Raw genomic sequence first — 21,186 nt, forward strand, 5'->3', positions numbered from 1 at the left:
TTCTGTTGTATTTTCACACTAACTTTGTTTCTACTTGAGACTCAATTTTCGTATTTTAAACAAACGTTACAAACAATGTTAAATGAATCGACATCATTAGACCTCCTTTGCCAGTATAAAAATATAATAGGGGTTTTCCCCTTTCTGATGTGGATGCTTACCCCGAGCCCTCATTACTTTGATAGTGCATTGTCTTTGAGCTGTACGCCTTTTGGCGTCCTCTGGTCTGGCACAGTTTGAGACGAGGCTCAAAAGAAAGCCGTCTCTGGTGTGGACTAATCAGTTTCAAGGACAATGCATATATTTATCAGAGTGTGTTTTTTGTTTGCATTTTGACCACAAGCATTGTGGTTAATGCAGACATGATTCCTCGTAAAAAGGTTTCAGTTTTGTTGCCAGAAAAAAGGGAGAAAACCCCTATTATTAATGTTAAATGAACTCCGTGGCATAGATTTCCCAGCCATTCAGAGAGATGACAGCACTGGGCACCGACTTCCAGGTGATGATGAAACACGTCAGGCACGAAATGCGTCCTGAGACTCTGAGTCTTTCATGGAGGAGTAACGATTACAAGTTTAAGTGTTGCCACAGGAGCAATTTTGTTATTTTAGCGAGTGTTGAGTTTTTATCCCCCCCCCTCCTAATGGAGTTTGTAAAAATATGTTTTCATAAATCTGATAGATCTGTTATTCTAATTCCACAGGATGCTTTGTGCGAAGTGTGAAAGATTGCGATCGATATCTCAGATTACAGCAGACTTAAAGTGTCCCATTAGTCCTTGAAAATGCAGTTGTAAAAGAGGTCATTTAATTTGACAAACTATCGTCCTTTTTTTGGTGTAAACTTTTTTCAGATATTGTAATCTTGCAACTGGAAAATAAAGGTTCAAAAGTCAGAAGGTTCGCGCTCTTTCTTTCAAATGGAATATCTTTAAGGCGTAGGGTTTATTTCAAATGTATTGCTAATTACATATTGATTCACCTTAGTGCATAATTCAAATTTTTTTTTTAAATCTACAAATCTAATCCATGACATCCAAGTCAGTCATTGTAACCTTTTGCCATTCATAAATGTATTAAGTTATTGCACTCAGGAGTAATGAATTGAGCAGGAATATTTGTTTAAACCCTTGAATGTTACAAACACAATGTGCACAAACACGCCGAACAATTCCCCAATAATTAACGCCGCCAAGACAAATATTTATTCTAAAGTTTAACATCATATTGAGAGCTAACGGATTGTGTTCACGGGGAAAGAGCAAAACAATATATACCCCTTCGCACAAGCTTTCCTGCCTTGCTAGGATAAAAGAGTTGCAACAACATCCTGCCCAAATCCGCTGACAAGGAAACTGCAGACTGGGATCGGCGCTTTATCTGTGGGGCCAGACGCTGTTCCCATCCGGCCCCTGGCAAGGCGCGCGCGTTGGGTGACACAAAACCTACCGGCTACGTCCTCTAGCAGGCACCCAGCCGCTCACCGCCAACCACGAAAGCCAAACTTGCCAGGCTCCTGGAATTTATCCCGAGCCGGCTGCATTCATTTTTCTTTTTTCTGTCGTTTAATCCAGCCGACAGGTTTCACGGCAAAAAAAAATATTATTTTTGGTTTTCGTTAAATAGCGCGAAAAAAAAAATCTTCCGCTGCTGCCGTGGCAAAAGACAAGGTTCTGAAGCTGGAGGAAAGTAAACAAAACTAAATTGTCGTCGTTGTTGTCGTTGTCGCAATGACTTTGTTTTGTTCGTGCGCGTGGCTCGAGAAGAGGAGCTGCACTTGTTGAGACCCTTTGGGAGGAGGCCGTTGCCTGGTAAGCCACCGGACTTTTGCGCTTTCGACGAGACCGCACTAAAAACCCCTTGCTCGCCGCAGCCCTTGGGGACCGTGACTGCAATGGGGGAAGTTAGAGGAGCGTTGCTTAAACCTTGCGCCAAACCGGAGGCCGAGTTGGCGTCTTCATTCTCTTGACCGATAAGGTGCCACCGCTGCGCGGCAGGGAGGACCACCAAGTGACGAACGACTTGTGCCCGACAGGTGGGCAGCCGATGCCACGCCTGGCGGGTGCAGGCAGGGCACACGAGTGCGAGGCCTGCTTTCACGGTTGTCGACTGCGTATATATACTGCACGCTACGGTATCTTGTGTGGGGAGGCCTTCATCCAGCAGTGGAGAGACAGTGGCTGATGACAGCCACTGGGGTGACGGTAGAAGGCTGGAGTAGGCAGTAAAGACGACCACGTAGCTGACATCACCATCGTCAGCTGTGGCCAGAATGAGCCATCACATCGATACACTCCGCTGCTACCTGACGTGGTTATCTTGGCTTGACCACCTGAGTGTGAGATTGTAGTTGTTGTTGCTGCTCTGCACCGACATCAGCGGCCGTACGAAGGAATGAGAAGCTGTAACCTAATGCACTGCTGGATGAACCCGCCCATGAAGTCATCTCCATCGCTTCTGGCCCTGCGATGCAACCACCCATCTAGCTCCTCCACCACCAGCCGACGGCTCCATCTCCACGGTGGGAAAGCCTCTCCAGCGTGCCCCCTCCCCCCCAATTGACTGCGAGTGACAGGTGCTGGTCACTCCCATTCACTTTGACGGTACCGTCAACGTCACGTCGCGAACGTGCATACGTCCTCTAAATCCGCGTGGTAATTCTTCTCCGAGTGCACTCGCTCTCCAAATGTCTTTGGGCATTTTTTGCGGCTTTTGAACAATGTCCACGGTTCTGTTCCATACGGCATAGCAGTTAACGCGCACTGATATATATTTTAAACAACACGTGTCACAGGTGTTCTATACCCAGGGCTTAATTTCGGCCGGGTTCTCCATCCTGACAAGTATTTCTCGGCACGCCACATCCAGTATACCCCCTCGCTGCTAGTCACGTGCCACGCTCGCGATTTACTCGGCTATCTGGAAAATGGTCTGTGAGGAACTAAGCGTCGGTCGAAGCGTGGACACGTCCGTCTGCAGTGAATTCAAGACACCGGTTTGGGAGTGAAAGCCACGCGACACGACGGGACGGTGACCGCGGAGATTGAGCCCCGGACTTGGGCGACGAACACGAAAGTGGAAGGAATTACGAGCCGGGGAAGTCGGACAAGCGTTGAGAGTTGCAAGTCCAAAAGAGGTTTTCCCCAAGCTTGTTTTTTTATTGATACGAATTTAAAATGTAAAACCATTTCCTGCTGCTCGAATGCGCATCGATGCGGCGCTCATCTCCTGTGTATAGCCCCGAGATAGTGGTGGAAATTCCACATTCCTATGGCGGAGGCGAGTCTCTCCCCCAAGACAACCACTTTTGATTTCCCCACTCAGCGGCACCGATTTTTTTGTGTATCGACCGCAGAGGAGGAAGAGGAGGATTTTGACCTCCGTGACCTTCCTATCTGGGAGCCGCTTGCTCCACCGCTGAGCCACTTGATGCAGCGGGGGCAGCGACGCAGTGGCAAAGGCCTTAGAAGGGCACCGAGTGAAGCAGTGATACCGGCTGGAGAAAGTAAACTAAACTATTTTTTAAAAATTAAACTAGAATTTTTTTTCTTACTATTTACATTTTACCAGGTAAGGCCCACTGAGCTATGTAGCCCTTTCAGAAGCGACCTGGCCACAAATGATAGCTCAACGAAGCGGCTTATCACGTGGACATATATGCAGCAGGCAAAATACTCTAAAACGCATGCTGATTCTAAAATGTGGAGAGGAAAACCGGGGAACACGGATAAAAAAAATCCACGCGATCACGGCGAAAGACACGGGGAATGACACGGACAAACTCCAAATATACAGCAGCAGGCGTCAGGGTAAGGATAGAACCCACGATAGAACCTACGACCTCCTGTATACCAGGCGAGGTAGTTAACATCTTCGCCACCGTGGCGCCCCATCGGGTCGCCTGTCACATCACGGACGCAGCGATTTGTCGGCCCCCTCCGTCACGGGCAGACGGCCGCCGACGCGGGCGGGAAGCGGAGCGCTCACGGGTCGCAGCCCAGACACGAAAACCCAGACCCTGCCCCCCCGGAGACACAGGAGGGAAATGAGCAACTGTCTCCCTCGTGGGCCCGGCGTGCGAGCGAGCCAAGCAAAGCAGATTAAACAACGAGGTTCATGGAGACCCGAGCAGCACTGCCAACAATACGCGCCGCGACAATTCTACGCGAATTAAATCTCCAGAGTGGAATAAGCATTTGCCGACGTTTTCCCCGTATCCCCTTTGAAATCTGGCAAATCCTTGGTTTCGTTGTTCTACGTTGCAGCTTTGGTTTTCACATGAAAGATAAATCAAGGTCTTGGCAGTCCTCGATATGCGACCTTATTTGCACTTTCTTACCGCCACCGACGCCTAATCAATCCAAATACGAGAGTGTGTCTGTACGAGCCCTCCGTACATTTTGCACACACACACACACGCACTGACATTCGTCAACCCACTGTCAAAGGCCTTGCCACGGCTGTGCGGGTTCCTCTGGGGTTCTTTGACCATACTTCACCGCGTTGGTGAGTGACAGCGGAGAGCACGAGGACATGCGAGCGTAAGAGAAGCGTCCGATGGAAATCTTCCCGCGATGAATTCTGCGCCACCTACGTGGACTCGCAGCCCCCGCGTGCTTTGGTGGTGGCGGTGGTGGCGGTGGCGGTGGTGGTGGCGGTGGTGGTGGTGGCGGTGGCGGTGGTGGTGGTGGCGGTGGTGGTGGCGGTGGTGGTGGCGGTGGTGGTGGTGGTCGTGGCGGTGGCGGTGGTGGCGGTGGTGGTGGCGGTGGTGGTGGTGGCGGTGGCGGTGGCGGTGGCGGTGGTGGTGGCGGTGGTGGTGGTGGCGGTGGTGGTGGCGGTGGTGGTGGTGGTCGTGGCGGTGGCGGTGGCGGTGGTGGTGGTGGCGGTGGTGGTGGTGGTGGCGGTGGTGGTGGGGGTGGTGGTGGTGACGGTGGTGGTGGTGGCGGTGGTAGCGGTGGTGGTGGCGGTGGTGGCGGTGGTGGTAGCGGTGGTGGCGGTGGTGGTGGTGGCGGTGGTGGCGGTGGTGGCGGTGGCGGTGGCGGTGGTGGTGGTGGTGGTGGTGACCCAGCCCGGAGCTCACCCAGCAGGGCATGGAAGCCGGGGGTCGAATTCAAAGCAAAAAGAAGTCGTTCTACACAAAGTCGCGCGCCACATTAACGTCGCTTCGTTCGGAGAAAGCACTTGCAATTCAACCAGCTGACGTGCATTGGGTCGCGAAAACGCACCTCCGATAATAGCACGGTTGGCTACGTACGGCGCGAAAGAAGTCCAACGTACAGCAACGTACACGAATTGCCCGATGATGCTGGATGCAATTACCAGCGAAACGTCGTACTCAAAAATTGTAAATGTTGTGGTTTCACGCTTCAACACACCGGTGGGCTGAAGCAGTGAACTATTTGTCTCTTGTCAACGTGACACTTTTTTACTGATTGGCCGTGTCGGGTGGTGGAGAGTTACGACACATTTATAAATAACGCGATCTAAACCCAAAAACGTTGATTATGAATAATATTGGTCGCGAAAGCCTGCTACGTGTTAAACACAAAACAAGGTTTAAATATCCACCGAGGTCTGGCGTGCAGGGTGTCCAAAATCGGGGTAACAGCGCAGCACGGGCGAATCGCACCGATTGCGATCGCGCTTGCACCTCTCCGGCGAGGGTACCGGAGTGCGGGGTCACGCGTCAAGCGCACGCACAGCGACAGCTGCTACAGCTGCTACAGATGTGGCTGCTGTGGCTGCTACAGCTGTAGCTGCTACAGCTGCTACAGATGTGGCTGCTGTGGCTGCTACAGCTGTAGCTGCTACAACTGCAGCTGCTACAAATGTGGCTGCTGTGGCTGCTACAGCTGTAGCTGCTACAGCTGCAGCTGCTACAGATGCGGCTGCTACAGCTGTAGCTGCTACAGCTGCTACTCGTGCCCCGTGCGTGCCCTGCTCACGTGCCTCACGGCCTGCGCCTCAGCCTGGTCACAGACACGGATGTCGAGAGATGGAACAAATCAGACCCGGCTCCAGCTGCCTTCGGATGGGAGCAGGGGGGCGTGGGGGGGGGGCAGTCGAGCCCCTTGTGTGGGGGGGGGGCACACAGTCCGGTACCGCGGAAGAGACTGAACTTGGGGGCAAGTTGATCTGGGCGCACCCAGCAACGACCATAGCCTCGGTGATGGTCTGAGTGGCAATGATGACAGGGGGGGGCGGGGGGGGGGTCACACACATTTTTTCCCTGCTGCTTTTTTGCATTCAACTTGCGTCGCTTTGGCCTCAACTCCACAGCGATGACGACGATGCCGAGGGTGATGATGATGACGATGACGGTGACGATCACGCGGTGGAGGGGTGGCCACGGCGCGGGGCCACCGTGCGCGTGGCTTCTCGCGGTCGCCTCCGCCGTCGCCACGGCCGCCGCTCTCGGTGTCCGCGCGGAGCCCACGGGGACGAGCCCGGCCCTGGGAGGCTTCTTCGAGGTGGACAAGTGCGACCTGTGCCTGGGCACCTCGCTCTGCCCCCAGATCCTCAGCGGCGACGTCGTGTGAGCCTCCTGCCATGACCACCGCACCCGCACGCAGTCGCGAGCAGGAACACAAAGCGCCGTGGGTTGAGAAGCCTCCTCCCCACGCGCCATGCCACTCACGGCGATTTGCCGCTTGGAATCACCATCGAGGCATTGGTGTTCAGTCTCTCCTGTTTTCGGCATTGAGTGGTGGAAATTCCACGTTCCTCCCTACGACGGGGGCGAGTCTATCCATGGGACAACCACCGTTGACTTCCCCCCACAGAGTGGTACCTATTTTATCGACCGCCGAAAAAGGGATGAGCCGAGTCAACCCCGCAACCAGGATTTGAACTCGCAACCTTCTAAATTGCTCGCCGCCGTCCCTACCGCCGAGCCGTCTTGCTCGAAAGCAACACGAAGCAAAAAAAGGTGGCAATAAACATCCCTGATGTAACCTTACCCCTTCACCCGCGCTCAGACACCGCGCGCCCCGCCGTGCCACGATGCTCATCGGCTCGCCTGCCCACACGCGCGCGCCCTAGAATCGAGGAGTGGTCCCCGGCACAACCGAGTGGCTACGGCGGCGGGAGGTCGAGGGGCACGCCAGGTGACCGCACGCGCTACCGAGGCCGTCACCGCAACGAGGCCGAGCCCTGGCGCGCGGTGGAGGCAGTGAGACCTCTAGAGCGGTCGGTGGCGAACGCCCTGGAGGTGGCTTTGTGCGCCCGACGCAACGACACGGGGTTCTGCGACTCCGCTCGGCGGCGCTCGCCTCGCTTGCGGCGATGGGCGCGAGCCAATCGGCTGACGGTCGACTTGGTGCAGGTGGAGTTTTACGCGAACGATTGTGGGCGAGTATTGCTCGGCGTCGTCATCCATCATCGTCGGACATCGTCGGTCATTTGAATCGTGTGTTTTCGCAGTGAGTTCAACGATCCGTTTTCGTTGTTGCGTTTGGCCACGTGGTAGGTTGTAAGACGCCACAATGCGTGCCGCAAATCCTCCCCCGCCCGACAAAATTGTCGGCACGTCGACATCAATATTATCGATACGGGCCAATGTATTGACCGAATTTAACATGATCAAGTTTATTTTAAAACACGTTACATGTTCAACTCAGTGGTGTTCAATTTATGAAAGTCTTGATCTTTAATGGTCATAAATTGGTCCAAAATGTATCAATGCAATTAGCACTTAGAAATAACAGCTGACTATACGCGACACTTGTTTGCAATCGTGAGCTCTAGAGGGAGCACATCTAAAGGGTGTTTGGCCTACTCTTCCACGCTGGCCAGACGTCTTGGAAGAGGCAGGGGTACACACACTTTACCCCACCACGCAGGGCCTGCCGATGAGACTGTGCTTTATCCATTTAGATTGTGCCGCACCCTCCGATGAGCACGTTCGGCTACGTAACGGTTCAACATGTTCCAGTTGTGTTGTTAGAACTGCCGTGCAGATGGAAACGGATGGCGATAAGTCCACCTGCTGATCCACAGAGAACAGAGTGGAGATTATTTCTGCAAGGGGTTGCATCTAGGACACGCCAAGTCCTCACTGGAAACTCAATTGAGAGGCCGTTGCCCCTGCCGCTGCTGTTGCTACTGCTGCTACTGCTGCTACTGCTGCTGTTGCCGCTGCTGCTGATGCTGCTTGCTACTACTGCTGCCCCTGCTGCTGGTGCTGTTGCTGCTGCTGTTACTGATGCTGCCCCTGCTGCTGCTGCCGCTGCTGCTGCTACTGCTGCTACTACTGCTGCCCCTGCTGCTGCTACTGCTGCTGCTGCCGCTGCTGCTGCTGTTGCCCCCGCTGCTGCTACTGCTGCTGCTGCCGCTGCCGCTGCTGCTGCCGCTGCTGTTGCTGTTGCCCCCGCTGCTGCTACTGCTGCTACTGCCCCCGCTGGTGCTGCTGCTGCTGGCCCTGCTGCTGTTGCTGCTGCTGCCACCCCCAGGGCCTGCGCTCTCCACTGCTGGCCTGTCCCTCCCAGAGGCTGCTGGACCGCATCGTGCGTCGCTTCGCGGAGGCGAGCGACGGGGGCAGCGTGTTCATGCACCACCTGGACGAGCGCGACAGACTGCGGCTCCTCTTCACGCTCGCCGCCAGCCCCCAGCTCGTGCTGCAGCAGGTAACGGGCGTTTGCTCAAAGTCCATTGCTGCGGGCACCCCCCCACCCATCATACCCAGTGGGTCGCGCCGTCACGGCATGGATACTGTGCAGGAGACTTTACGAACGAGTGCAAGAAAAGCACGCGCCACGTTGCGTCGATTTAAAAACAACGCACACGGATTTCACCCAAAGCGACGTTGCGTGACAATTTCTGGTGGAATAAATCTGATCGCCCACATGTCGTACCGAGACCTGATCGTCCAAAAAAAAATCAACAATTGGAATCGATCCGAATTCAATCGGAAGCACCCCCCCCCCCCCCCCCCCCCACTGATGCGCTCGTGTCTCTTTTTGTCCTCCCAAGATTTTTCCGATGCAGGAGGGGTGGCCCTTCGCCCGGTACTTCGGCGCGTGCGGGCGTCTGGCCGTGTCGGTGGGCACGGTGCCGCTCGCCGAGTTCGTCGGTGCCGACGCGGAACGCAGCGCCGATTTGGCCTACCAGGTGCGTGCCCCCCGCCAACACAACATTAAAAAAATCCTGCAACGCGTGGACTGCAGATGGCAGTACAGCAAATGTGGGGACTTGTGTTTTTTACCTCCTACATTACGCCAAAACCAGTCGTTCGATGAAATTGGTCAAATAATCGAACGCAGCAGGACCCTACTGAGAAAGTGCGTAGGGGTAAATAAATGAGTTCGTCCATAATAACTTCACAATGAGTTGATCGTTTAAGTTGGATGTCCTAACCTCAATAATCATTGACTCTCCTAGGCTCTGACCATCACGGCCGGCATGACCTCCAATGACTTTGGCTACCTCCTCTACTTCACCGAGATGCATGGGGCGGTGTTTGGAGTGCGCTGCGATGGGCAGCTTCGCATTGCGGACGCCAGCGTCGTCGGAGTCTTCGACCAGAAGCAGCGTACGCCGGCGTTGTGCCTTGCGTGGCTGGTGGCCTGGTGTGGCTGCACACGCGAGAATCGATTTTCTACAATGTTTGCGAGTTATAGATGATGCGTCTTCAAGTCAAAGTATTTTTTCCCCTGCTCAATTGAGCATTGCAGTGCTGCTCATATCCTGTTGAGAGCGAGCCAGTGGTGGATATTCCACGTTCCTATGAAGGAATATTCCATCGGACCACTGTTGACTTCCCCAAAGAGTGATATCTATTTTATCGACCCCAAGAAGGATGATGGACTGAGTCAAATTCCCCAACCGGAATTTCAACTCGCAACCTTCCAATTGAGAGCACCTCCCAAAACGATTCCACCCACCAATCACGGCGATGGCGGGAACTCTGAATTCAGATCGCCAAATTGTGAGCGCACTGCGCCTATCACAGTGCCACCGCTCCCACCGCTTTGTACATTGAACACGTGACGCATACAGAGGAGCAGCTCTGGGCTTTTCTTCGTGAGCAAATATAATCTCGTGCAGTCCGTTGTTTCACTGGGATCCATTGCCGTGGCCGAACTGTGTAGGAAAGGTGTTTGTCAATTGACTTGGGAGTAAAGTTACTCACTGTGGGAGCAAAGTCATCCGACTGTTTGCATTTAAACCTTTTGCTCGATTGGCCACAAGGGAAATGAAACCGTCATGTGCGCCGTGGGTGTTTGGAAAAACGAAACTGCTTTGTTTGATTAGACAATTCTAAATGGCACCATAATAATTTTAGATTTTTTACACTTTCTCAAAATAACGTGGAAACAAGTACGTGGAAATGGAAGTGGTTCTGAATGTAAAATGCGATATGAAACCCGATTAATAAAACCCGATTCATATCTTGACAAATTGACTCTTGGGGAAGGAAATGTCTGAGTGACAAACGGATACTTAATCAGATCTTCATGAATTTGAAGCGATAGTTAATAGTTAATTCATTCGAATGAGAATCAAGGCTCACATTTTTCTGTGCTTATTCTGTCGTGTGCAATTCCAGCGAGCGCGCCGCCCACAGCAACCTCGACGGAATTCAGCGACGACATCTTCTCCACGTTGTGGAAAAACGGAAGCCATCTCCTCCTCTTCCCGTCGTCGTCTTCATCATCATCATCATCGTCGTCGTCGTCGCATTCACCCTCAACTTCATGCAGCGCCTTCCCCTCCGCTGACGAGCTGGAGGCTCGGAACGTGGCGCTCGTGTGCCACTTGGCGCTGCGCCCGCTGCTCACCGGCGCGTTCCACTCCCCGCGGGGCCTCCAGCACCAGGTGGACTCGCTGCTGGCGCTGTGCGAAGACTCGGCCATGGGCCCACGCGTCGTCACGCAGTCGGCCGCGTGGCTCCGCTCGCTGCTCGCCTCGCTGAGGCCATGCCGGCCCGACTTCCCCTACCGCTACCCCGAGTGCCGATACGGTGGCGGTGGGTTGTAGACGTGGTCGGGAAAACGATTTAAAAACTCAACTCTGTTTTATTTTAGCAAGTAAGGCCCACTTCAGACTTTGTCTTCTCGACAGACCTGTTCTCCACCTGAGGACGGCTGCTTGCGTTGTGGCCGAAACGTCGTGAGAATTATTTTATCATGTTTTATTTTTATTATGTTATTATTTCCATTCTACGTTACTTTACCGAAAGAACCAAGAAGATGAATCCCTGCAGTCACGAAAGCTTTAAATCGAAATTTAAGCCCACTGAGCTGTATAGCTGTTTTCAGAACTAATCTGGCAATAAATGGTAGCTCAACGAAGTGGCTTATCACGTGGAAATGAAATGCAGCTAAATACTCTCAAACGCAGGTTGATTCTAAATGGAGAGATAAATGCACGCCACCACGGGGAGAACATGCAAACTCCAAATATACCGGCGCCAGGATAAGGATCGGGCCCACGACCTCTTGTATACCAGGCGGGGTAGTTAACATCTCGGAACCATACGAGGTTGAGTAGCTGAGAACCCGGTTTAAAATCCAGATTGGAATAATGAACTCCTGTAACAAATAACAATTGCGCTAACGTTGGGCGATGTCACCTCCACCATGGGAACTGCTCGAGTGTGGGGAGGGTGAAATGATTGGTTGCATCGCTTCGTTTCGGGAGTCACGTTGAACCATGCCTGAGTTTGTCTCAGGAAAACTCCTCATCTGTCGGCATCAGCGACCGATTCTCCCTCGTACTGGTTCCACCGTGCAACTTCTATGGCTATGCTGTTAACTCGGGACACTTAATCCTGAATAAAAATTTGCACCGTTCTTAACCGTAGTCCTGATTTTGTTTAACATTTTCCCTCCCCAAGCGGGGAGGTGCACCATTCCCGGAGGTACTGCAATACCGGGTTGATGCGCGGAGTGGACGGAGCAAGCCCCTATTCCATCTCCCTGTCCCAAAAATCAATTTAATATAAGGTACCACAATGTGGTACGTATCAGATATTAAACTGATAAGAACAGATACTACACTTGATCTTAGCCAAAAGGCCGAGAAGCGATAACTATAAGCTGCCGCCGGTGGGATACACATACCCACAAAGTCTCCTTCTACGCTATGGGTTGCAACTATGATTGTCACACAACAGCTTTTCAGATGTAGCAGAACCATAACCGGCACATTAAAACATTGTAAAGCAATTAAAATACTTGTTATTATATGTAAAGATGATTTTTTAATCGAGAATGTATAAGCATAGCACATTGTCAGAATTCGGGCAATAGACGCGAGGGGTTATGGGAAAAGTGTCAATATGGTCATATCGCCCTGCGCCACGTGGTGGCGTGCTGTTCACTCGTGTACGTGAACATACACTGAGATTCGTACGTTCAACATCAAGCATCTAATCGCTAAATATTTTGATGAATTGAACCTTATGGCGGGACCCCGGCTCTCGCATAAACATTATGTTATAATGTAAACAAAAACTTTTCTCTTTTTCACCAATGGGTTTGAAGGATGGTGGCAAGTGTTGTCTTGTTAAACGTTGCCTTTAAAACTGAAAACTACTTACCTGCAGTACCTCAATTTAAATACACGATCGAAAAAATAATGTACACCCCTCTATCAATCATCGTGTTTCTCAGTGTGGATTTGTGAACACACTTTGTCAACAGAACATAAAATAGTACGCGTGTTCAATGCGCTGTTCATATTGTAACAAGCGTTTATGTGATGCCGCCGCCACGAAGCCGTTCGGCAGGCGCCCCATCCCCGACCTCGCCACCACCAAGCGACGGAGCCAACCCCTCGTCCCCCTCACCTCACCTCACATGAACACACCTGCACGCATTTCCCCCCCCCCCATAGAGCTGGAAGGGAAGGTCACCTGATCGACTGGTTTTTATCAGAGAAACCCTTATCGGGATTAACTCTCACGGTTTCCGGCGATCAGGGAATTGGACGGCCTCCCCCGACGCTACGTTGCACCGCGGCGCTGCCACCTGGCTTAAGATGGCATGGCCGCGGCGAGGGGCATTCGGCCACCGCGGTTGAAGCGCATCCCCCACACACACCACCCACGTGTCGACGGGGCAAGCAGGGGAGGGACGGGACAGCATGAGTAGCGGGACCGCAGGGGCTCTTGGGCATAGTCACGGATGGTTGGGATAATTACGCTTGAGTGCCAGGCGACCAGACGCAGCTCCAGCCAGCGACCCGGACGTCCGTGCGACGCACCGAGGTACGCTGTTAGCACAAGGATCAGCGGACCGCCGTGGACAATTAACGGTGAGTAAGGAGGTAAAAGTAGGATCATAGCCGATAAATAGAGAATAGATTCAGGGGTGGTAGAAGAGGCCAGCCTCGTCGACTCAAACTGATTTAACATCAATTCGCAGGTAGCAAATAATAAATCATTAATAGCGAAGCGTGGCCTCGCGTGATCTTGTCGAGCAGTGTGAACGTGTGGGTGCGCGTGTGTACACAGTGGTTCGCCACGTATGTGCAGGTGTGTGCGCTTGTGGGGGAAGGGGTCGGTGCGTCCGCAGGTCCCCGCTCCGTCTATCGCCGCAGGGACTCGCGCAGTGTGAGGGCAGCGTCATTCGCCCTCCGACCCCTGACCCTCGTTTAATAGCGCGTGATTTATGGAGAGGCAACGCAGCGTTTGCAGGTGACCGAGAGCGTGCGGCGAGCTATGCCTCTCACACGAGCTCGCGGAGGGACGGACCAGGGAGGGGAGTCGTCGGGCGATGAGCCCAGCGACGGCAGCAGCGGCTCGCAGAGTAGCGAGGGGTCGACGAACGGCAGAGCCCCTGCCATAGGTACGGAGCAGGGAAGGACGTCGGGGACCAGCGGCCCCAACATATTGGTGTCAGAAGTCGTACGAACCCTCACATCTTCACGTGAAGGTAGCGCGTTACTCCACGCAAAGGTAAGGCATGTGTTCACCGGCCAGGGGACCCCTACATGGAAAGCGTTTTCCCGCAATATAATAGGGGCTAAAGAGCTTAATGGCTGGTCGGACGCGCAGGCGTTACCACATCTTACGTTGAACCTGGAGGGGCGGGAAGCCGACTTTGTAGAGGCACTACCCGAAAGCGCGCAAACTCAACTAGAGGAACTAATGCGTAGATTAGATCGGCGTTTCGGCATGCGCAACGCGATACAGGCAAAGACGGCCTTAGAGGCGCGCCGACGCCAACCTGGCGAGGACTTCCGAGACTACGCCGAGGACGTGCGATCACTATCCCGGATCGCCCGCCCAGAGTTCGCGAAGGAGGTCATTGACGCGCTAGCTGCAGTCAAGCTACTCAGGTACCTAGCTCGCACCGCGTGGTGGCAGCCCAAAAGGGGTAGCGCAGGCCTCCCCTTCGATACCCTAGTCGAGCAAGCACTGGAGTGTGAGGAGCTCTCCAGCGAACGCGCGCAGCTCCGAGGGTCGGGACAGGAGTGCACCGTGGCGAGCCTCATCCCTGACGAGGAGGAGGATGAGGAGGAGCCCGCCAGCCCCATAAGGAGACGGGCAAGAGAGCCCCACGAGACGACCCCGGGTGGGTAGCCGGGTTACAGACCGGCATGGGAGATATTGCTCGCCGGGTAGACCGAATGACGGTAAAGTAACCCAAGTAGGTGAGAGGGTAACCCACGTACGCGAGGAAGCGAATAAAAATGTGAAGACCATCCAGTCTGAGATGGGTGAACTACACTCCACAGTAGGGGGGCTGGCCGGGAAGGTATCCCAATTAGAGTCCGAGTAAGAACAACTGCGTACAGGGAGAGGGAGCGGGCAGGGGGCCCACTACGGAGCCGCCACCCCTCCCCGGACGTGTTATGTGTGCGACCGTCGAGGGCATCTCAGGTGGGACTGCCCTCAGCTCGCCCGTGCGAGGCAGATGCATAGGTCAAACACTAAGGCCCCACTAGAGAGGAGACCACCGGGGGATGAAATCGACGTAGACCCGACCCAAACCAGCTGTAATGATAATGGCGAGCGAGCGATCTCCACACAGATTCCAGCCACGACACCAAGGAACGCGGCGACTCCTGGCGACTGGCTGCGGGAGCTGGTGGCGGGAATCACGGGGGCCACGTCGCTGGTGGAAGGGGAGGTAAACGGAGTGCGTACCCGAATCCTGCTGGACACGGGGGCGGTGGCCTCGCTCGTGAGCGCACTGCAGCGCGATCGGGGTCGACGTGCGTCACCTGCAGGCACCGGACCGCGCGCTGCACACGGCGAGCGGAGCCGGAATGGGGCTGCTGGGGAGAGCCACCCTAGAGGTCCGCATAGGCAGCCAGGTGTGCACCCAGGAGTTCTACGTGTCGAGTGCGTTGTGTCATGAGTGTATCGCAGGTACTGACCTCTTAGAACAGCTGGGACTCAACGTGCAACCCCGCCAGCGATGCGCCACCATGGAGAGCAACGGCGAGCGGATACCGTTCCTGGGACGAGAACCAACGCGCCCCCGCTTCGCACCTGTGGCCGCTATCCTGGCGACGGCAGTCACCATCGGGCCGCTCACCGAGATGCTGGTGCCGGTGGCAACATCCCCCACCGACCCCGCGCTCCGACCATCAGGAGAGGTAATGCTAACTCCTCACCCAGAGTTAGCAAAACGGTATGGGGTCGTGGGATCCGCCACGTTGGTAAACGCAGATGGGGACCGATTGTTTATGCGGATGTTTAACCCCCACAGTACCCCAGCGATACTGCGACGGCGCACCCCGATAGCCACCGTACACCCCCTGCACGCACGCCACTCTAACGACTCGGTGTTCGCACTCTGGGCTGAGGACCCCGGTCGTCCTGAGGGTGACCAGGACCTGGCCTGGCGAGTCGGCCCGACTCCCCGAGCCGAGGTCATTTGTGATGCCGCCGCCACGAAGCCGTTCGGCAGGCGCCCCATCCCCGACCTCGCCACCACCAAGCAACGGAGCCAACCCCTCGTCCCCCTCACCTCACCTCACATGAACACACCCGCACGCATTTCCCCCCCCCCCCATAGAGCTGGAAGGGAAGGTCACCTGATCGACCGGTTTTTATCAGAGAAACCCTTATCGGGATTAACTCTCACGGTTTCCGGCGATCAGGGAATTGGACGGCCTCCCCCGACGCTACGTTGCACTGCGGCGCTGCGACCTGCCTTAAGATGGTATGGCCGTGGCGAGGGGCATTCGGCCACCGCGGTTGAAGCGCATCCCCCACACACACCACCCACGTGTCGACGGGGCAAGCAGGGGAGGGACGGGACAGCATGAGTAGCGGGACCGCAGGGGCTCTTGCGCATAGTCACGGATGGTTGGGATAATTACGCTTGAGCGCGCAGGCACCATTGTTAGGGAGGGAAAGGGATTAATTAGAATTTACGCCGGGCAACGCCGCACACTGATTAGCATATCACAAGCTCCCGGAACCGCGGTGCGCGTGCCAGAGGGGCGCGAGCCCATTGTTCAGAGCCGACACCCTTTGAGGTAGGGAGGATAAATAGTGGGCGCAAAGGGGAAATCGGGCTCTCTTCTCTCCAGCGCCAGGCGACAGGACGCTCTCCAGTCCAGCGACCCGAACGTCCGTGAGACGCATCGAGGCACGCTGCGAGTACGGGATCAACGAACCGCCGTGGGCATCTAACAGGGAGTAAGAAGGTGAAGTGGGATAATAGCCGATAGATAAGGAATAGGTACAGGTTTAGTGGAATAGGCCAGCCTCGTCGACTCACTGATTCAACATTAGTTACCAGGTAGCGAATAATAAATCATTAATAGCGAAGCGTGGCCTCGCGTGATCTTGTCGAGCAGTAGGAACGTGTGGGTGCGCGTGTGTACACAGTGGTTCGCCACGTGAGTGAGCGCTGCGTAGAGCGGCGCACGAGTGGGTGTCGCGTGTGTGCAGGTGTGTGCGCTCGTAGTGTGGGGGAAGGGGTCGGTGCGTCCGCAGGCCCCCGCTCCGTCTGTCGCCGCCGGGACTCGCGCAGTGTGAGGGCAGCGTCGTTCGCCCTCCGACCCCTGACCCCCGTTTAATAGCCCGTGATCCGTGGAGAGACAACGCAGCGTCTGCAGGTGAACGACAGCGTGCGGCGAGCTATGCCTCTCACACGAGCTCGCGGAGGGACGGACCAGGGAGGGGAGCCGTCGGGCGATGAGCCCAGCGACGGCAGCAGCTGCTCGCAGAGCAGCGAGGGGTCGGCGCACGGCGGAGCCCCTGCCATAGGCACGGAGCAGGGAGGGACTTCGGGGACCAGCGGCCCCAACACATTCCCCTGCTCGACGCGTTACATGTACCATGGGCGGATTTACCTAAGGGAGAGGCCGATCGGCTGCGCGAGTTACTGCGGGAGTATGCCGACGTATTCAGTGAACACGACTCGGACGTGGGTCGGACCGACCTTGTTAAGCACCAAATTGACACCGGTGCAGCCCGACCCATCAAACTCCCTGCGTACCGAGTGGGCGCACCCGAACGCGCCCAAATCAAGGAGGCAGTTGGGGACATGCTTCGCGATAACATAATTCAGCCCTCGGCGAGCCCTTGGTCAGCCCCAGTGGTACTAGTAACGAAAAAGGATGGGTCAACCCGGTTCTGCGTCGATTACCGTAAACTGAATGCAGTCACGCTCGGCGATGCCTTCCCCATACCCCGCATCGACGACACCCTCGACAGCCTCGCCGGAGCGCGATATTTTTCCACCCTCGATCTCGCGTCCGGGTACTGGCAGGTGGAGATGGCGGAGGAGGATCGGCCGAAAACCGCATTCACCACCCCGATGGGGCTATTCGAGTTTCGAGTACTCCCGTTCGGACTCACCAATGCGCCCGCGACGTTCCAGCGGCTGATGGAGTTGGTGATGCAGGGCTTGCAATGGGAACAATGCCTGATTTACTTGGACGATGTGATAGTGTTCAGTAGATCTTTGTCTGAGCATTGGTCCAGGTTACGGGAGGTATTCCAGCGACTGCGAGCGGCTCATCTCAAGCTCAAGCCACATAAGTGTTACATCGCACAACGCGAGGTGGGGTACCTCGGGCACCGCGTCAGCGAGGCAGGCGTGCACACCGATCTGGAGAAGGTACGCGCCGTAGTGGAGTGGCCACGGCCAAGGAATCTGACGGAGATCCGATCATTTTTAGGGCTCGCCACCTATTATCGTCGATTTGTAAAGGGATTCAGAGAGATTGCACGCCCCCTCACCCAACTCACCTCCCCTAAGCACCCCTATCAGTGGACGGGGGCCTGCCAGACGGCCTTCACCACTCTCAAAGACCACCTCACCCACGCCCCCACCCTCGCTTTCCCCGATTTTACCACCGATTTTATTTTGGACACCGACGCCTGCAGCAGCGGGATGGGCGCGGTGTTGTCACAGGTACAGGATGGGACGGAACGACTCATCGCGTACGCCAGCCGGACCTTGAATGGGGCCGAGCTGAACTATTGCGTGACCCGCCAAGAGTTGTACGCCGTGATTTTCGCATGTAAGCAGTTCCGGCCGTATTTGTACGGCAGGAAATGTCGCGTACGCACTGACCATTATGCTCTGCAGTTCCTTCTTACATTCAAGGAGCCGCGGGGGCAGATGGCCCGGTGGTTGGCACAGTTGCAGGAGTACAACCTGCAAATCGAGTATCGGGCTGGCCGGACGCATGCAAACGCGGACGCCTTGTCGAGGCGGCCCACGGTGTACGCCGAAACAAGGGCGGAGGAGGCCTGCCCGTGTTTCACGGGGGGACGCTGCCGGCAGGCAATGGACCCCCGAGAGGCCGCGGCCATTGACCCCCCCCCAGCGAGAGAGAGTGCAGTGTGCGCCACAGAGACCCTCACAGGTGGCACTGAGGATCCCGTCGACCGCCCGGCAAGCGCGGGACCCGCGGCTCGGGACCCGATCGGACGGATCCAGGAGGACATCGGCTGCGCCTTCCCGGGCCTGAACGACGAGCAGCTGAGACAGACCCAGCAGCGAGGTCCCGATCTGGCGGCAGTGGAGGCGGCACTGCGGGAGGAAAAGAGCGCCCTACCAGGACCCTGGAGCGGTTTGTATGCCCGGTTGTGTGTGCAGAACGGAGTGGTACGGGAGTTAACCGAGGCCGGCCAGCCGGGGTGCATCTGTGTTCCTGCCCAGGTGCGACCCCAGCTGCCATGGCTGGTGCATGACCACCCACTCGGGGGCCACGATGGGGAACGACGCACTCGAGAGACCCTGCGTCGCCAGTATCTCTGGCCCAAATTGGCACAAGACGTGGCGGCCTGGGTACAGGGCTGCCGCGCCTGTCAGCAGTGCGGGCCGACACCGGCACAATACCAGGTACCCCTAAGGCCATTCCGCGTCAGCCGCACGAATCAGCTGGTCGGGATCGATCTACAGGGGCCATTCCCGCGATCCCATCGAGGCAACCGGTATATCCTAGTCGCAGTGGAGTATTTCACCCGCTACCCCGTGGCAGTGGCCATCCCTGATAAAACGGCCTTGGTGGTGGCCCGGGCATTCGTGGAACATTACGTACTCAAGCACGGGATCCCAGAACGAGTCCTCACCGACCAGGGTAGCGAGTTCGAGGCCGAGCTGTTCCAGGCACTGTGCCGAGAATTCGGAATCCAGAAGGACCGAACCACAGCGTACCACCCCCAAGCGAACGGTATGGTAGAGCGCATGAATCAGACCCTAGCGGGGAAACTCAAACGTATGGCGGCCGCAAATCAACGGGATTGGGACGAACACCTCCCCTACGCCCTTTTCGCCTACGCCACCACCGTACACACGTCGACGGGACAAACCCCGTTTTTAATGATGTTCGGCCGTGAGTCTCGTTTACCCGCAGATCTGCTATTCGGCATCCCTTCTCCCCAGCCGGAGGAGGGAAGCCGCGCCGTGGAACACCTGTTGGAGACCCTGCGAGAAGCCCGAGGCTGAGCTTACCCGCAAGGGGAAGCTGCGCATCGGCGGCAGGAACAGGGCACCCGACCCCGCATGGAACCCCCCTTATTCCTGACAGGCGCTAAGGTGTGGCAACACACCCCTCGCGTCGGGGCCGGGCAGGTGGGGAAACTGACGACCTACTGGCGGGGACCCTGGACCGTGGTGCGGCAGATCTCCCCCTGGACGGTACAAATTTATGGCGGGGAGAGGGGTCGAGAGACGGTGGTCAACGTCCGCCGCTTAAAACCGTGGAAAGTGGCCCCGGCGAGAGAGAACCCCGTCACCCGAAGGCCCCGAAATCCCGGAGTACCCGCACCCCTCGTGTTGGGGGGCCTCGCACACTATATGGGCCCCGCCGGGCCCCCGAGACGCCCCGATCCAGTCCGGAGACGGCGCGGACGACGGCCCCTAAACCTTTCCGCTGCTGAGTTTGTGCCCCAGCCCACAGGTGCCGGAGGACGGGGAGAGCCGCTGGAGTGGAGGAGGAGGCCGCCGCAGGAGCCACAGAGGACGGAACCACCCGCCCCGAGACCAGCCACCAGGTCCGGACGGATCCCCCGGACCCCGCAACGTTTCCTCGTGGGCGCGGCCCAAGCAAGGTGCTCCAGTCAACCCGGGACGGGGACTGGCACCTCGGGGGGCTATGTGATGCCGCCGCCACGAAGCCGTTTGGCAGGCGCCCCATCCCCGACCTCGCCACCACCAAGCGACGGAGCCAACCCCTCGTCCCCCTCACCTCACCTCACATGAACACACCCGCACGCATTTCCCCCCCCTCCCCATAGAGCTGGAAGGGAAGGTCACCTGATCGACTGGTTTTTATCCGAGAAACCCTTATCGGGATTAACTCTCACGGTTTCCGGCGATCAGGGAATTGGACGGCCTCCCCCGACGCTACGTTGCACCGCGGCGCTGCGACCTGCCTTAAGATGGTATGGCCGCGGCGAGGGGCATTCGGCCACCGCGGTTGAAGCGCATCCCCCACACACACCACCCACGTGTCGACGGGGCAAGCAGGGGATGGACGGGCCAGCATGAGTAGCGGGACCGCAGGGGCTCTTGCGCATAGTCACGGATGGTTGGGATAATTACGCTTGAGCGCCAGGCGACCAGACGCAGCTCCAGCCAGCGACCCGGACGTCCGTGCGACGCACCGAGGTACGCTGTTAGCACAAGGATCAGCGGACCGCCGTGGACACTTAACGGTGAGTAAGAAGGTAAAAGTAGGATCATAGCCGATAAATAGAGCATAGATTCAGGGGTGGTAGAAGAGGCCAGCCTCGTCGACTCAAACTGATTTAACATCAATTCGC

General features: G+C 56.2%; 1 protein-coding gene and 1 non-coding gene across 2 annotated transcripts; one reads left to right on the plus strand and one right to left on the minus strand.

The window, feature by feature from the left end:
• Positions 1–1,511: 1,511 nt before the first annotated feature.
• LOC144946945 (divergent protein kinase domain 2B-like) lies at positions 1,512–11,724 on the plus strand. Its single transcript, XM_078876012.1, has 7 exons — positions 1,512–1,810; positions 6,279–6,534; positions 7,041–7,323; positions 8,450–8,623; positions 8,970–9,107; positions 9,378–9,528; positions 10,546–11,724. Exons 2-7 carry the CDS (start codon positions 6,281–6,283, stop codon positions 10,974–10,976), a joined length of 1,431 nt encoding a protein of 476 aa, XP_078732138.1. The 5' UTR covers positions 1,512–1,810; positions 6,279–6,280; the 3' UTR covers positions 10,977–11,724.
• Positions 11,725–11,837: 113 nt separating this feature from the next.
• On the minus strand, positions 11,838–12,028 carry LOC144947120 (U2 spliceosomal RNA). Its single transcript, XR_013639981.1, has one exon. It is a non-coding gene; the product is annotated as a U2 spliceosomal RNA (small nuclear RNA).
• Positions 12,029–21,186: the final 9,158 nt, after the last annotated feature.

Source organism: Lampetra fluviatilis, chromosome 43, assembly GCF_964198595.1.
Source record: "Lampetra fluviatilis chromosome 43, kcLamFluv1.1, whole genome shotgun sequence".
NCBI classification, from domain to species: Eukaryota; Metazoa; Chordata; class Hyperoartia; order Petromyzontiformes; family Petromyzontidae; genus Lampetra; species Lampetra fluviatilis.